The sequence below is a fragment of the Camelus ferus genome, chromosome 33 (genome assembly GCF_009834535.1).
Source record: "Camelus ferus isolate YT-003-E chromosome 33, BCGSAC_Cfer_1.0, whole genome shotgun sequence".
In the NCBI taxonomy this organism is placed as follows: Eukaryota; Metazoa; Chordata; class Mammalia; order Artiodactyla; family Camelidae; genus Camelus; species Camelus ferus.
Window position 1 is genome coordinate 9,796,551 of NC_045728.1, and position 15,954 is coordinate 9,812,504.

General features: G+C 49.2%; 1 protein-coding gene and 1 non-coding gene across 7 annotated transcripts in view; both read right to left on the bottom strand.

The window, feature by feature from the left end:
* GRIK4 (glutamate ionotropic receptor kainate type subunit 4) overlaps positions 1 to 15,954 on the bottom strand; it is a 387,436-nt gene that overhangs the window by 31,346 nt on the left and 340,136 nt on the right. For all 6 annotated transcript variants that reach the window (XR_004317018.1, XM_032472706.1, XM_032472703.1 and 3 more), the window contains one exon: positions 8,448 to 8,561. Coding sequence is in view for 5 of the 6 variants with exons in the window: in XM_032472706.1 (XP_032328597.1) it covers positions 8,448 to 8,561 (114 nt within the window). In the remaining variant the exon portion in view is untranslated. The remainder of the gene's footprint in view (positions 1 to 8,447; positions 8,562 to 15,954) is intronic.
* LOC116661232 lies at positions 3,262 to 3,418 on the bottom strand. The gene has a single exon (XR_004317050.1). It is a non-coding gene; the product is annotated as a U1 spliceosomal RNA (small nuclear RNA).

Below are 15,954 nucleotides of genomic sequence, written 5' to 3' on the forward strand. Positions count from 1 at the left end.
AAACGCTATTTTCTTTCCTACAGTAACACACACTCAAGATGCTCGTGGGGAGACTGCCATCTGGCCACAGCCACTTTCCATAACTCCTAGAGTTTGTACGGGTTATAATACATGAATCACGAGGGTTCCCCAGGGCTCCCCAAGGGAGCCATTAGGGTAATACCAGGCTCCCCTCCGGAAGGATGGCTCTTAGAAGCTGGGGATTGCAAGCTTTGGAACTCAGTTCCGCCTCCGCCTTCCTAAAGGAGTCGCAGACAGAGTGGGCCAGATGTGGGGGTTTCCCCTGTGTACCCTCGTCACCACCTCCTACACACGCACTAGAGACGCCAGCTCTTCCTTTCCTGAACCCACGCCCTTCCCCAGCAGAGCCAAGACAAGGGCTTGTCATGACCCCCATGTGGTTTTGCCAGTCTTTAGAACCAAAGCGCAGTTTATAGAATGGTTTCTTTCCACGCCCAGTTTTCATCAATGGTCAGTAAAACATACTTCAGGGCTGAAGAAAGAGATAAGAGAGACAGTCTCCATGACTCCTTCTGGAAGAAGCAAAAGGAGTGATTTCTTCCTATCCACTCCCCCCGGCCCCCAGGGACCCATGGGTAACCTCCCTCAGTGTGTCTGCGATGGATTGTCTTGAAGATATTTTGGTTCAGCATGCACTTCTCACCTCTGACTCCAAGAGGGAAAAAAGAAGTAAGCAATGAGTTCATCTCCACGAAAAACACCCAGATGGGCTTGTTGCCCATTTAACCCAGAGGCTGCCATATCCAGTCTCACTTCACTGATTGGACATCTGTCACGAGAAGACCTACGTTCTCAACCTGGCCCTGACCTTGGCTGGCTGAGTGATCCCAGGTGAGCCACTCTGCTTCTCTGGGTGCCGTTTTCTGCTTCCAGAAGATGGGATACCACGACCAGCACGAAGGGGGAATGTGAGAATTACTAAAGTCATGTTGATGAAACACCGTGAGCATCTCGAGAGAGGAGCACCCAACAAATAACGAATATTAACATGATTATGCATTCCAGGAACCGTATTTCCATTATATGGGCTATCATCTTACTTAGCTTTAAGGAACGGAACTCGATTCATTCTGTTTCCTTAGAACAGAGTATTAAGCAGTATTAGAAATGATTCACTGGTTTACTTAGCATTGTTCTCCATTTTCCTAGACAATCTTCCTGAGATGGAAACAGACCTTCTTGGAAAACGAGTAATACTTCCAGCAAAAACGCCAGGCATTAGTTTAAAGCTGACATTTATTTCTTGCTCACTTTTTAATCACTGTCTGCTTTTAAATTTTTTCTTCCTTTAGAGAGAAGATTCTAGCCAAGAGTTAAGAAGAGAAAAAGGACAGAGTATGAAGCTTTCACATTTGTTAATCAAAGGTGGAGAAAGATATGGTAGGGGAAAAACAGTAAACTCACATTTTCAAGGGAGCCTTAGATGCTCTGGCTGGCTTAGGACTCTAGATGGAATCAAAGACAGTATCCTCAGATTAGACAGGATCTTGAAAGATCCCCTGACACATGTCCTTGACCCAGAGGCATACACCTATTACATCTAGAAATAGATCATTGGAAGCACATGGGCTCGGAGACTGGAAACCTGGGTTCCATGCCACTTCCTCCACCGCACTGTCTTTTCTCTTTCCACTGCACCACTAGCTACCGCTGGCCTCAGAATCCTACTCTCTGCCTCAGGGATGGCTGTATTAAACCAGAGACTGCATGTGAAAGTACTTCATACAGAAAGAGATGCCAGAGAGACGTCAGTCAACATACAGGTATCGTGACCACAAACCCAACCTCCTTGAATGTATCAACACTGAACTTTTTAAACTGGATTATCTATCTGGGGGCTACATATGCCAAATGTCAAGTCCCAGGTTGGCTCCTGGCACAGAATGATGAGGCCTTGCTCCAACAATCAGTGTGTGCTCGAGGAATACAAACCTACTTTAACATTAATATGAGCAAAACATCAAATTGCCACTGCAGTAAAAAAAGAAAGAGAGAAAACTACATGACATATTCTAATGTCAAATACGAATGTTTTTCTTTTTCTATGCACTTCTCTCTTCCATTCATGGATATTTGAGTGCTTACAGGATGTATCAATTCTATAAAATTCTAGACTGCAAAATGCATCAATTCTATAAAACCCTGCAGTGCAAAATGCCCATGGGGTTATACTGCTAAGCTAAATACTGAATTTCTCGGTAAGAGGAAATGAGCTAATATGTCAAAGAAATCAAGAGAGTCTTGAACTTCAGATGTCCTGTCATTTGCCTCTCATCTTTGGAGTACCAGGGGACACGTCAGATTCTAAAGGCCGAACCTTCTATGCCTGGCCTGGAAGCTCATCTGGCCGCAGCCAGGGACATCAACGCCTTCTCAGGTGGATGACATGCTGTAGGTGGAGTCTGCAGGCATCAGGGAGGGAGAGAGCAATGAGTCCAGGTGGCAGGCAAGGCCAGGCCTGGGAAGAAGATGTATCTGAGCCACCCCAAACATCTGCCTCCTCTCACTTTTTGTTCTCAAGACCAATGGGTAAAGGCCAGAAAGAAAACAAGACCTGTATTTGGGTCACTCATCCTGCTGCCTGGAATACTGGCCCACCCGACAGAGGCCAGGGTCCTGGGGCTCAGTGCTGCCCAACCATGAGCCACAAGGTAAGTGGTGCTCACTGCCCCCCTCCCTGCCTCCTTCCCTCCCTCCCTTCCTTTCTCCCTCCCTCTCTTCTTTTCTTCCTTCTGTGCTTATCAAGTAAATACGGCACATTTAGGACGATGACATTTTCCATACCAAAAATCATATCATAAAAATTCATGGTCTGAGAAGACTGTACCTTCTCCTCAGTGTATATCCCACTGGGATCTACTTAGGGGGAGAGAGATAAACAGAGACTAAGGTACCATGGCGTATAAACACTACAACATGGGTACAGGCAGAGGGTGGCGCTCAGAGAAAAAAGCAACCAGCTCCCTCTAGAGGGGTCATATATAACGGGTGACATTTGAGCTGGGTATTAAAGGCGAAGGACTAGCTTGTTAGACGGTTGAGGGGCAAGAAGGTGAGCATGAACCTAGGTAAGGAGATGGGAAGAGGCTGACGTGACAGGAAAAGAAGAGAGCAATGCAGTGGGACGGCGCCTGCAGCAAAGGACTGGAGGTGGGGCAGGAGACGCGGGCTTTATTCTCCGTGCTGAGAAGGCTGGGCTTTTTCTCATAAGTGATGAGCAGCCAATGAATGATTCTTTTTTAAGTGTAAACGCAGTCCCCCACTATCACAAACGGTGCAGTCAAATTGCCCACATTTGGGGAAATCACGGGTCAGCACACCCCAAGTGTGATGGCTAAGCGTTGCCCTGGGAAAACCACCTTTGTGATCATGGTATCTCCCCTTGTCAGGTAAGTGTTCTGTGAGTGATTTTAAATCAGACGTGGATATGACTGCATTTGTAAAAATGAATGAATAACAAAAATAACTCTCAGGCTGCAGGATGGATGGAGGATGGACTGCAGTAGGGAGCAATTCACATACATTTATTAAATGTAATGACAAACACTTTATTGTGCATGGGCCAGGCGCTGTTGGAAGTGCGTATCCTCATTAAGTGTGCATGACGACCTGTTTTTACAGATGAAGAAACTGAGACATATGTGACCTGCAGCCAGTGAGCTCAGCTCTGAGAATAAACCCAGGCAGTCTGGCTCCAGAGTCCATGATTGTCACTCTACTGATTCTTGATGGATGCTTAAAATGACCGTGGCTCTTTGATGGGGATACAGTCATGGAAGAGAAGCACTCGGCCCTCTAGGAAGATACAGGCCACCAGAATGGCGGCAGTTCAGGTCAGAGAGAGAGAACCTAAACCAGCGTGGTTAAGTGGGGGTGGACAGCGCGTGTGAGGACTCTTTGGGACATGAGCTGACCGACTCGGCGTGCAAGGAAAGAGAAGTGAAGGTCAGCTCAGGGGGCTGGATGGAGATGCCGTTATTGGAGACAGGGTGGAGGAGAGGAGGGAGAAACGTACTGAGTGCAGTTTGCGACACTATTTCTGAGGTGTCTGTGAGGCACCCAGATGGGGAGGTCTTAGTAATGTGTTTAAAATGTGCTTCTGAAATTCAGGGGAGCAGTCAGGGTTAGGCTGACAGATTTGGGAACAGGTGAGATTATCCAGGCAGAGCTGCGAGAGTGAGAACAGAAAAGGGCCACAGACATTTAAGGGACAGACAGAGAGGAATCAACAGGAATGATGGAGAAGGCAATAATCAGGCACGTAGGAGGAACAGCAGGAGAAAACGGTGACTTGGACGCTAGGAACAGAGAAAGTTTTAATAAGCAGGAGGGATCAATGGAAACAAATGCCAAAGCCAGAATCCGTAGGCAGCCTCTGAGTGGCAGGGAGCAGAGGTCAAAAGAGCAAAGTATTCATCTGATTTTGATCCTGGAGATACGTGAGCAGAAACAGAGATTATACCCCAAGGTTGGGAGAAAGGAAAATGTCCTATAATCACCTCATGATGATCCATATTCGTGAAGGAACATGGATAATCTTAGATTGCTGGAAATTCACAAATTGTTTCTGGTCATCTTTAGACTTTAGAGACATACCTGCCACCATGGGTTATTTTGGAGGGTTTTGCAGGGGTTTCTAACTAGGCATTTATACTTTGGGTTAACCATTTGCACTTTTGCACACAGGTTTGATTACCACCAGATGCTCACCTTTTGGTAACAAGCACACACGACTCAGGTGACCTCAATTGTAGGACTAAGATTCTAGATCATGATGGATTATAAATGAAATTAAATGAACCATACTTTTACTCACAGAAAACTATCAATTAGAGAAAATTCGCAAAAGAATAAACATCCAGCATTCAACGTTAATTCCATTGACGTAACACTGTTGTATTAAGAGGAAGCGTCTCTACGTGGTTTTGGATTCAGGCTCTCACAGTGACCTCTGCCGGGCTCCCCTCTGGTGTTAGCTGTTCCCTCTGATACCTCTTTTGTTTCTGATTCTGCGAAGTTCATCTCAGGCTTTTTCTCACCAGGTTTCCTCTGGTTTGGTCGATTCAGACTAGTTCTCTCCCCAGCTCGTTCTTTGATACTTTCTAAGCATTCTGCCTCGCACACAGAGTGCACTCAATAAATATTTGTCGAATAAATGCATAAACTGTCAGTTCCGCTCAGTGTAAGCTATTCACGCCAGCACTCAGTTTTCACTCAGCTTGGCCTCCTGTTAGAAATCAGATCTGAGCAGCCATGTGACACACTCAGTAGGGAGCGAGGGAGGGGGAGGAATCCTGACCAGAGAGGGGACCTGTACGGGTTAGGGTTCTCCAGAGAGACAGAGCGAACCAGTAGGGGGTGTGTGAGAGTGTGTGTGTGTGTGTGTGTGTGTGAGTGTGTGTGTGAGTGTGTGTGTGTGTGTGTGAGTGTGTGTGTGTGTGTGTGTAAAGAGATTTATCTCAAGGAATCGACTCATGTGATTGTGAGAGCTGGTAGGTCCAAACCTGCAGGGCAGACTGGAAAGTCAGACAGGACTTCTAGTGACAGTCTTGATATAGAATTCCTTTGCTTTGGGGAAACCTGTTTTTGCACGTAAGGCCTTTAACTGGCTGAGGCTCACCCACATTAACAAAGGTCATCTCCTTTACTTGATGTCCTTTACTCAATCACATCTACAAAATACCCTCACAGCCACGTCTAGGCTAGGGGTTGGCCAAACATCCGGGCCCTGTAGCCTAGCCAAGCAGACACATAAAACTTCACATCCCGGAACTAATGCAGGGGAAGTCATACAGCCATAGGTTTGCAGAGGATGGAAAATGTTTGGCTAATGATCCAATTAAGGATGTTCAGAGGATTGGTGAATTGGAGTTTGGTTCTGGCCAAAGTTGATATTCAGGACAGTGGTGATATTCTGGGTGGTGAGAGCAGCCCAGCCGAAGGCGCTGGAAACACATGGGGTCAGGTGCCTCCACCTATGTGGCTCCTCTGGGTCCATCAGGCCATGGGTGGGGCGCTAGTTCCCGGGCCTTAATGGAGAAATCACGGCCAGAGCCTATAGTCATTTGGCCTAGCCACAGGAGTCTAGTTTGGAGAAAGGCTGTGTGTTTCCATTTCTTTTGGATCCTTCCTTGGAGCTCAGCTGTGGGAGGAGGGTGAGGTGAGCTCCAGAAACAGTGCTGGCTGGAAAGCTGGCTCAGGGGTAGCAACAGCTATAACAATGACAAGAACACTGTCTGAGAGTCAGGCAACCTGGATTCCAGGCCCAGCCCTGGGGCAGCTCCAGGTGTGACCTTGGTCTCCTCCTCTGCAAGATGGGAATTATCACTCCTTCCCTCTTCCCTCAAAGAATAGCCCTGAGGGCCAACTCAGGATGGGGCACAGAACGCCTGACTTACAGGACATGTGTTACAAAAGCCACCAGGTGGGGGTGGCAGCCTGGTGTCACGGAGGGCGCACAGGCTCGCATCACACCTCTCCTGGGTTTGAACGCTGCTCTTTCTTTTAGTGATGTGTGGCCTTGTCCACATTTTTAGAACTGACTGCCACTGTTCCCCATTTCAAAGATAAGAACAAGAAGGGGCAGGTATAGCTCAGTGGTAGAGCGTGTGCTTAGCACGCACAAGGTCCTGGGTTCGATTCCTGGTACCGCCACTAAAAATAAATGAAAAACAAATAAAATAAGAACAACATGACTACATTCGATTACTAGGGCTGCCAGAACAAGTACCACCAACCGGGGGACTTGCCACGACAGCGACGTATCGTCTCCCAGGTCTGGAGGCGTGAGGTTCCACATCAAGGTGTCAGCAGGGCCACGCTCTCTCCAAGGCTTTAGGGGAGGGTCCTTCCTTTTCTCTGTGAGCTCCTGGGTGGCTGGCAATCCTTGGCACTTCCTGGCTTGTAGATGATTACTCCAATCTGCCCCAAATTCACAGGGGCTTCTCCCCTGTGTCTGTGCCCAAATTTCCCTCTTTTTATAAAGACACCAGTCATTGGATTAGCAGCCCCTCTTCCAGCATGACTTCATCTTAACTTGATTCTATCTGCAAAGAACCTATTTCCAAATAAGGTCCTGGGGGTTAGCACTTCAACACAGCTTTAGAGGGGACACAATTCGACCCATAACAGCAGCCCGCATCACAGGGGCCTGAAAGGGCGTCTGGCACATAAGAGATGCTCAGTGAATGGGAGCGGTCATCATCATGGGAAAGAGAGGAGAAGGGATCCAATGCCCCTTAATTCACAAGACAGACACATCAGTTACAGCGTCAGCCATGACCAAATCCTCACATCTCGTTCTGTCTTAGCCCGGGGAGCTTGGGATTCTGATGCTGTCTCTTCTTCCAGATGATCTGCCTCCTTTCCCAGGCCGGGCAGTGATCCTGATGGACACTGAGGCCCAGTACAGGACAGTGCTCTTCCGAGCTGCTTGGGTGGGCTCTGTGACCAAGAGACCTTCCTCCCAGAGACACAGGCCACAGTTCCCGATGCGCTAGCAGCTGCCAGGCTACAGATAATCCCCTTTCTCCAGGGTGGAGATCTGAAGCTGGGAAGGGGTCAGAAGCTGGAGGGTCACATCTTCAGCAGGCACGTGGGGTGACCTCTTGGTTCCTTCCCCGATGGGCAGCCTGACGGCGCCAGGGTGTGTACTCGAATACGCCAGGTTAGCATGACCCTGAATGCCTACAGTGCCTAGGGCGTTGGGGAAATCCACGTACTAGCCGTGCCCTGAGAGCCAGTTTGGACGAGGCACAGCCAGGGTTACTGTCCCGACGCTCCCTGCCACCAGCCAGGAGACTGTGCCTTCACACCCACCCTCTGCTGCCCTTCAGTGACCTTTCACAAACCCGTTTTCACACTGTTTGTACTAACTCTAACCAACCTAACCAGAGAAGTCTTTTTTTTTTTTTTTTGTAAGGATGCAGAAGAGGGGACAGGCCAGGTAGAAGTGACATTAGATTATCTGCTCCTTCTTTCCCAGAACAGATCATCAGGAGAGGGAGTCTGCAATGCCTCACCAGGTCCGATGCTCAGAGTGAACAGAGGTGGACCTCAAAGTTGGTGAAGTCCTTGAGAACGCTGGGGTGACTTTTCTGGGCTAGGGACCCACCCCCTAGAGGAAGCAGAGTGACCCACGGGACCAGTCGCCGACACACTGTGAACAAAGGGTTGAACAATCGTTCTTGGCCATCCCTATTGAGTGAGGCAAAAGCAGTTTTTATTGGAAAGCCCACAAGTGTGACTTTTCCATTCTTCCTGTTTGCAAGTCTCTGCAGCTGATGGGGGAAAAAATAGCCCAGCACATTTGCATTTAAGTCTTGAAATCTAAATATTTCTGTGAGTCATTCATTATTACCATATAACTCAGTGTTTGCATGCAAATAACTTTAATGCCATAAATGCTTATAAAATAAATCTCTTACCATATGAACTCGGTAAAGAATGCTAATTCCCAGAGTCATGAATGGCTTTGAGAAATCAATCACCTTCTCCCGTTCAGCCGTAATGGTGAGGCCTGCCACGGCCAGATCTGCTTTCTGAAAGGAACAGAGAGGGACCGTCAGCGGGGTGGCCGCATGAGAAGGTGGCACGGGGACTTGTGACCAGAGGCTGTCACTGATGGGGAGATGTTGCTCTGGCCTGGCTTCTCTGCTTGGGGAGTGACCCCAAGCAGCCACGGCATCGCCCAGATCTGAGTGATCCCACATCAAAGGACATGGCTGTGGAAGCTGTAACTCGCGTTCATTTGCGGTTAGACCCCTTCAAATAGATAAGTTATAAAAACAGGGCATCACTACAGACTGTTCAGACTGTTCAGAATGCCCCAGGCAGGGAAAACTGGCAGATAGAACTTCTGGATACTCAATATGGAGCAGTTTTTTAAAATTCAACTTATTAATTGGTTCAGTCAACAAAACTTCACCATGACCCTGTAGTGGGTACACTCTGGTGACGGGCTTTACAATGAAAGAGAAAAATGATGGAAGCACAGAAATGAGAGGCAATCTGATGCAACCCCATTGGCCCCACGGTGACCAGGAAATTGAGCAAGTGGCCCAGCATCGCTAAGCTTGTCCCTGTCAGAGCCAGGACTACACCTCAGGCCTCCTGGACCGCTGGCCGCTTATGCTGCTGTCAAGCGTAAAAATCTGGCAGAACTAAAAGAAAAGCCTCTCATCATTTTCATGCAAAATCACCGGCGTCTGTCCTGAAGATGTTTCCTTCCTTTCTTTGCCTCCACCGTGCACCCCAAGCGCCCGCATCTCAGGAGAGCCTGTCCTGAGTGAAGGCCCTCTGGGAAAGGAGATACTATTGGCTTCTTCAATACTCCTCTCTGTCCGGAAGTTCTTCCTTGTGTCTAACTTCAATCCATCCTGTTGCAAAGCAAGCTCACTTCTATTGGTCTGTTCCCCTATACATGGAGCAGTGGGAAAGGCCCAGAGCTGGCGTTCAGTCCTGGCCATGCTCTGCATTAACTAACTAACTAACTAATTAACCAACCTAGGCTAGTCACCTCATTTGTCTGGGCTTCCTTAATCTCATCTGTAAACTAAGGATGTGGGGTTAAGACAGTGCTAGGATCATCCCCAGAAACTCCCTAACAGGGATTCTCAAAATGTAGTCCAAGGCTAACCGCGTCGGAATCACCTGTAGGGCTTATTGAAATGTGAATTCCTGAGCCTCATCCCAGACTTCCTGGTTCAGACTCTGGTGGGAAGGGCCTGGAATCTGGATTTGTAACCAGCTGCCTCAGCATTCCTGACTTACACCGATATTTCAGAACCATGTTTTATAACCTGGGCATGTGTCTTGGGCTGGCCTCCCTTGCGGTTTACATTTTAGCTTAACTCCTAATTCTGGCGGATCAGTTGATACAAAAGGTGAAGAAAGAAATGAGGAAAAGCAGGGTGTCCAGCAACCTACAAAAAGGCCAATCAGCTCTGAATGAGTACACACACACACACACACACACACACTCACACACACACACACACACACACACAGGATTCTTCCCAAATCTTTGCAAAGGAAGTAGGGAGAGATGCTGCCCACCGTTTTACACACAAGGGGATGTAAGATTTGTGTAAAGAAGGACACACCCATTGGCAAAGGTCAGTTTCTTCTCCATCTCAACCCCAGTCCTCCACTCTCAATTCACGCTACAGCAGCCACGCGATCCAGCGTAGGTTAACAACTTGGGACCTTACAGAGTGAGGCCAGGCTTAAAAGAGACTAGAGTGCAGATGCAAGAGATTTTTAATAAAAAATGAAAAATGTGAATGACTCGTTGCGCTCCTTCTGTATTTCTCCAAGAGAGTGTTGATGGTGGCTGTCAAGTGACTCAACTCCTGGGGAGAGAGTGAGGTGTGATTAGAAGATTAGTAGTGCCTTCCTTTGGGGGGCTCTTTAGATGGCTGTCTGGGCCTTTCAGAGCCTCAGCCCCTTGGTGATGGCGGCACTGACTTCCGTTCAGCTCGAGAGCACAGGCGTAAAGGGACAGAAATCCACGACAAAGGCGCAGGCGCAAGGCCGGTTCCGTGCTGGGGGTGGTTTACAGCCAGTCGGCAGCCAAGCCCTGCATGGGCTTTGGGAGGAGGGGGCAAGAGTTAAATGGGTTGGAATGAAAGAACTGAAGAAAAGATTTGGAAAATAAAAACTGACAAGATGGACAAGAGGTAAACACAGCATCCTGTCCTTTCTCTGGTCATTAAATAAAATAGATACAAGCAACCAAAGTCAACGACTCTATCCTCAAGGTTCTTTTCCTCCCACATAGCTTTCTTTCCAAGAGGGCAGACTTTGGATTGAAATTTGGAAATCATTTCACAAGTTTATAGAAGTTGGCCAGCAAGGACATTATGGTTAAAACAATTCCATATGGAGAGAAAGCTGGAAATGGACGGCATCCCAGGAGGGTGCTTCCCTGGGTACAAACAGAATGACCACACAGCCAGAGGGAGCGTCGGCCCCAACAGGGTGCTTCTGCCTAATTCACAAACAGACACTTCCCCAAACTGGGCCAAACGGAAAGACTGCCTCCTGAGGGCACTGCTGCCCCCTTGTCCCCAGCCCGTCTCTCTTTCCTTTGTCCCCACTCAAGAGTAAGCTGGCGGCAGGGGAGGCAGGGAAGCAGGGATGAGAAGCTAGAAGAAACCATACAGGTTTTGTGGTGGTTGTTTTTCATATTTCACTGATTCAGCAGAGAACAGTAATCACGTACCTTGGCCTCAATGCTCCCCGGGGTATCTGCCACAACCTCGTGGGATCAGGTTAGTCCAAAAGGCACACGTGCCTTTATTTTGCCTTCGTTAGAAAGACATCATGCAGTAAAGCAGTCTTAGATGAGGAGATAATGTGTCATGAAACCAAAGTACCAACCAAGAGGGCTGGGACTGCAAAAATGCTCGAAACTGAGGGATTCGTGGGCAGGATGATGGCTCATCCGAGCTCTTCTGCATCTCCGGCCACTTGTTGGGGAGGGCTGTGCTCTTAGTGGAAAGAACCATGGACAGGATGCCAGAAGACCTGGCTCTCGTCACAGCTGGGCCACAAACTCACCGTGACCTTGGGCAGGTTATTCTACTCTCTGGGTGTTAGTTTCCTCCACTGTAAAATGAAGGGGTTCAACCAGATGCCCCCCAAGCTCCCTCCCAGCCCTAAAATCCCAGGCTTTCCTTTTGCGGGGCCAGGAGAGGAGGAGTTTAGTTTAACTGGCCCCTATTTGCTCAAGAAGCTGATGGCAGTCCCAGAATCCGATGCTTCAGAGAAGTGGAGGAAGAAGGTGTTTATCAGACCATTCAGGAGCAGCAGCTGACAGGCGCCCAGGGCCGGGAAGTCAGGACAGGTCAGGAAGGTACAACGCCACCTGGAGAGAGCAGGTCTGGAAGTGTAAGCCTGGGGGCTGGGAATCCAGAAAAGGGTGAGACCCCTGGAGCCAGAGAAGGGAAGAGGACCGGGAAAAGGGGACAGGCAGAGAGCTCTGTGGGCATCACCACGTTCCTGGCGGGTGTGTGTGTGTGTGTGTGTGTGCATGTGCACATGAGCACACATGCACAGGGGTGTATAAATACATTTCCTTAGAAAGAAAGACCTCTCTCCTCTCCCCATTTTTGATTGAAAGTGTTCTTTGAAGAGCTTAGGGTTCTGCCTCTGAGAGATGCTCTCTTTTATCTCCTAGCTGTTGTGGAATTTATAAGGAGAGGGCAGGTTGGAGGCAGCCTGGGGGTGACTTCTAAAACATACAATCTTTGGCCTCCTGGGTTTTAACACAGGTCAGCCGCCTGCCACCATCGCTATCAGGGTGGGCTGAAGGCTCGAGGTGGCCGCTGCTCTCCTCCTGGGACCTGGGGACTGGCTGGGAGGAAGCCTGCCTGAGCCTGCTGTTCCCATCCTGTGCTTCCCTGAGAATCCCACCAGGGAGGCTTCTGCCTGTAGCACCAGATCCTGAAAGATCTGAAGGGGCAAAGCTCTCCCTGTCTCCTTTTCCTCCTCTTTTAGACTCCTACTGCTCACTTTTGGGCAAAATTCAATCCCCTCCCCTCAGTAGCACCTCAGCACCAGGGGCAGACCTTCCGCTGCCTTGGTCCTGCCCCATCCTCACTGAGCTCCTCCCTCACAGGGAGCCCAGGTAATGAGAGGATGGGGCAGGTCTGAAGACCAGGTTCTGCCTTTTGCTGACCATGTGTCCATAGTGACTCCTTACCCTGGGACTCAGTTTACCAGGCCATACAATGGACAACTGCCAATCAATATTACATGAGAGTTAAGAGAGATGATGGGTTTGCAAGAGGCCTATAAACTGTGCACACTGTGGGGTCCTGCCATGCCTCTCAGGGACTGTGAAGGCAGTAGAGAGAGTGGCTGAGACTTAGCTTTCAGTGTGGGACAGACCTGTCTGGACTCTGTTACTTACTTGCTGCGTGACCTTGGGCAAAAGTCATTTAACCTCTCCAAACCTCAGTTTGCTCATCCGTAAAGTGGGGATAATAATAATTGTACCCACCTCTTAGAACTGCTAAGAAAGTGAATGAGACGATGCTTGTAAATGCTGAGCATGGGACCTGGGTGGAAATAAGTACCTGATAAACGTTTGCTGTTAGGATGATAATGATGATGGTGTGATGCTGATGAACTTGCCGAGGATGATAATCTCAACAGGGGCTTCTGGAGACAACATCTTAACCCAGGGTGAGCTGTGGGAATGCCTGGGGGGCGGGGGCAGCCAGGCCTGTTCTACCTCCATGTAGGCGGAGATCTCTGGACATTTGGCCCCTTTTCCTAGGTGACCTGGGACAGGTGCACAGCTGTACTGACACAGGGTGCTTCTCTGGTGTGACTGCCCATCTCTGAAGCTCCACGTAAGGACCCTCTGAGGCCTCACACTGTCCTATCACTGGGGAAACTCCAGGAAAACCTGACACCCAGCTTGGAAACCAAGCGCAGGCATTCTCCACCACCTCTTCCTGGTTATGTGATTCTCCTCAAGGGACAGCAGATTAATGACCTCCCAGCTTCCTTGGAATCCTTGGATCCACTGTGCTGTCTCTGATCAGCTTCCAGACCTTTTCTCTCTGGCTTTCTTCCACCCCTCCACCTCCTCCTGCCCCGCCTCCCAGTCCCCTGGGCTCCTGCCCCCGGGGGAGGCCGGCAGCCTCTACTCCTTTGCCAGTCACATTCGCCCAGATCTTGTTACACCTGCTACTCAGGCCCCACAGTGCCTCACATTCTGTGCTGTCATTTATTTAACTCTGTAATTGTGTTACTTAACTCTGGAAAGCTTTGGGAGGCTACAGTTGTAATGAGAAAATGCTACAGAGAATAAGGCTGTCCTGAGCATTCCTGGAAGCCTTCATTCCAAGGTAGTTGTCTCTGGAGATCCCCTGTATATTGGAAAGGCTTACAGAATTCCAAGCAAGGCCAGGCCTGAGGCGGTGAGAGCAGGGAGACATTACTCGTAAATACCCAGATAGGACAGAGCTCCAAGACCAAGACTGGCTTCCCGGGGAGGGATAACAACATGTCAGCTGTGGTGGAAGATCGGTGTGGAGGGGGACGTGGAGCCACAGAGCTCATCGGGACCCTGGTAGGCACTGTGTCATGGGCTCTGCCCTTGAGTGTGGGATCTCAAGGTAGGCAGAACCCACTGCCCCTCCCCAGCAAGCCCTTCCTCTTTAATGCTCAGCATCCCCTCAACACTCTTTGCTGACTCTCCGCCTTGCTCCAGGCAGTGTGTAAGGTGCTGGGACACAGGGGTGAGCAAACACAGGTGTGGTCCCTGATGGAAAAGAGCTTACAGTCCAGTGGAGGAGGCAGGCAGTCATTGGATTGTTGAAGAAAAACATCTGTAAATTATAGCTGAAATAAGTGTTACAAAGGAGTCATCTGCAGCACTATGGAAGGTAGAACAGGGGGTTGACAGAGTCTGGGAGGTCTGTGGGAGTGTTCCCAAGATGAGACTCAGTTACTTGAACAGGAATTACCAGTGAGAAGGCCTGGGGTGGGCACCTGCAATAGAAGGGACAGCACGTGCAAAGGTCCTGAGGTGGCGGGGGGAGCTTAGTGTATTCCAGGGGCTAGACAAAGGCCAGAGTGTCTAGGGCACATGGGACTGGGGAGCGGGCTGTAAGATGAAGCTGGAGAGACAGGCAGAAGATGCAATACCTTGAAGAGCAATTGAAGGGCCTTGACGTATTTCAAGCAGGATCAGATTTGCAGTCCTAACGTGTTATACCACCTCTAGCCCTTCCTGTGTCAATTTAGTAACTAAACAGTTCATATGTGATGTTTCACTCAGTGCTCACAATACCTTTATGAGGTAGGTTACTATCATCACCCCCACATTACAGATCAAAAAACTGAGGCACAGAGAGGTTATGAAACTTGCCCAAGGTTGCACAGCAAGTGAGTGGCAGAGCCAGGATTCAAACCTGAGCTACTTGGCTTCAGAGACTGTATCCTGAACCCGAAACAAATTTAATTGGCTCTAGTGAATTCAAAAGACTGAAGAGAAGCAAGAAACAGCCATCCTCATTTTTATCCTCACTTCTTTGCCATTTCCTCCACTAAAGGCAATCTGGTGTCTACGCCACCATTTCACCAACGTCACTCCAGCTGGTTAGTTATAAATTCTACGGGATACTTTCTAGCTTGTATCTTGCTGAACCTCCTAGCTGACCACTCTCTCCAGCCCCCGCCTGGCCCTCCTGAATGAGGCCAATGTCAAGAACACAGCTCTCCCTCCCTCAACCTGCTGTTTCTTGTGACTACATTGGCCTGCTTCTTTGCCACCAAACCAAACTGGGCTCAAATCCCAGCCCTCCGGTTACTGTGTGACCATGGGTAGGTTTCACATCCTCTCCAAGCTTACTTATCCCATCTGTAAAATGGGGGTAATAATCCCCAATCCAGGGCTGTTATGAGGGTAAATGAGATAATACATACAGTGCACAAAGCACAGTACCTGGCATCTAGTAGGTCCATAATAAATGGTGGTTATTAATATTCCTTTTCTAACAAAATTCACTTTTACCTCATGACGACTGCACCCACCCTCCCTCTCCATGTGTTTGGTGGGGGAGGTGAGCTCCACATCCTTCTACTCCCCCATCTTGATCTCCGCTCCTCCCTGACCTCCCGCTTGAAAAATTATCCATGATCCCCACTCCTCCAAAGCCCAGCCCGGGAGTCAGGCCCTCACGGTCGGCCCCCTTCTCTGAGTTCAGCCTCATTTCCCAGCAAAGCCCCTGCAGCCAGGCGGGCTCAGCTGCCTCTTACACACCTTGCACTTTCCTACAGCTGTAGCGCTAGCGAAGCCACCGCTCCGCCCTGGAATAGCCAATGAGAACTCTACTCTCCAAGGTCCATTCACAGTTCACCTCCTCCGCAAAAACTTCCCTATCGTCTTCTCGGGGACAAGCCCTCCCTCCTCTC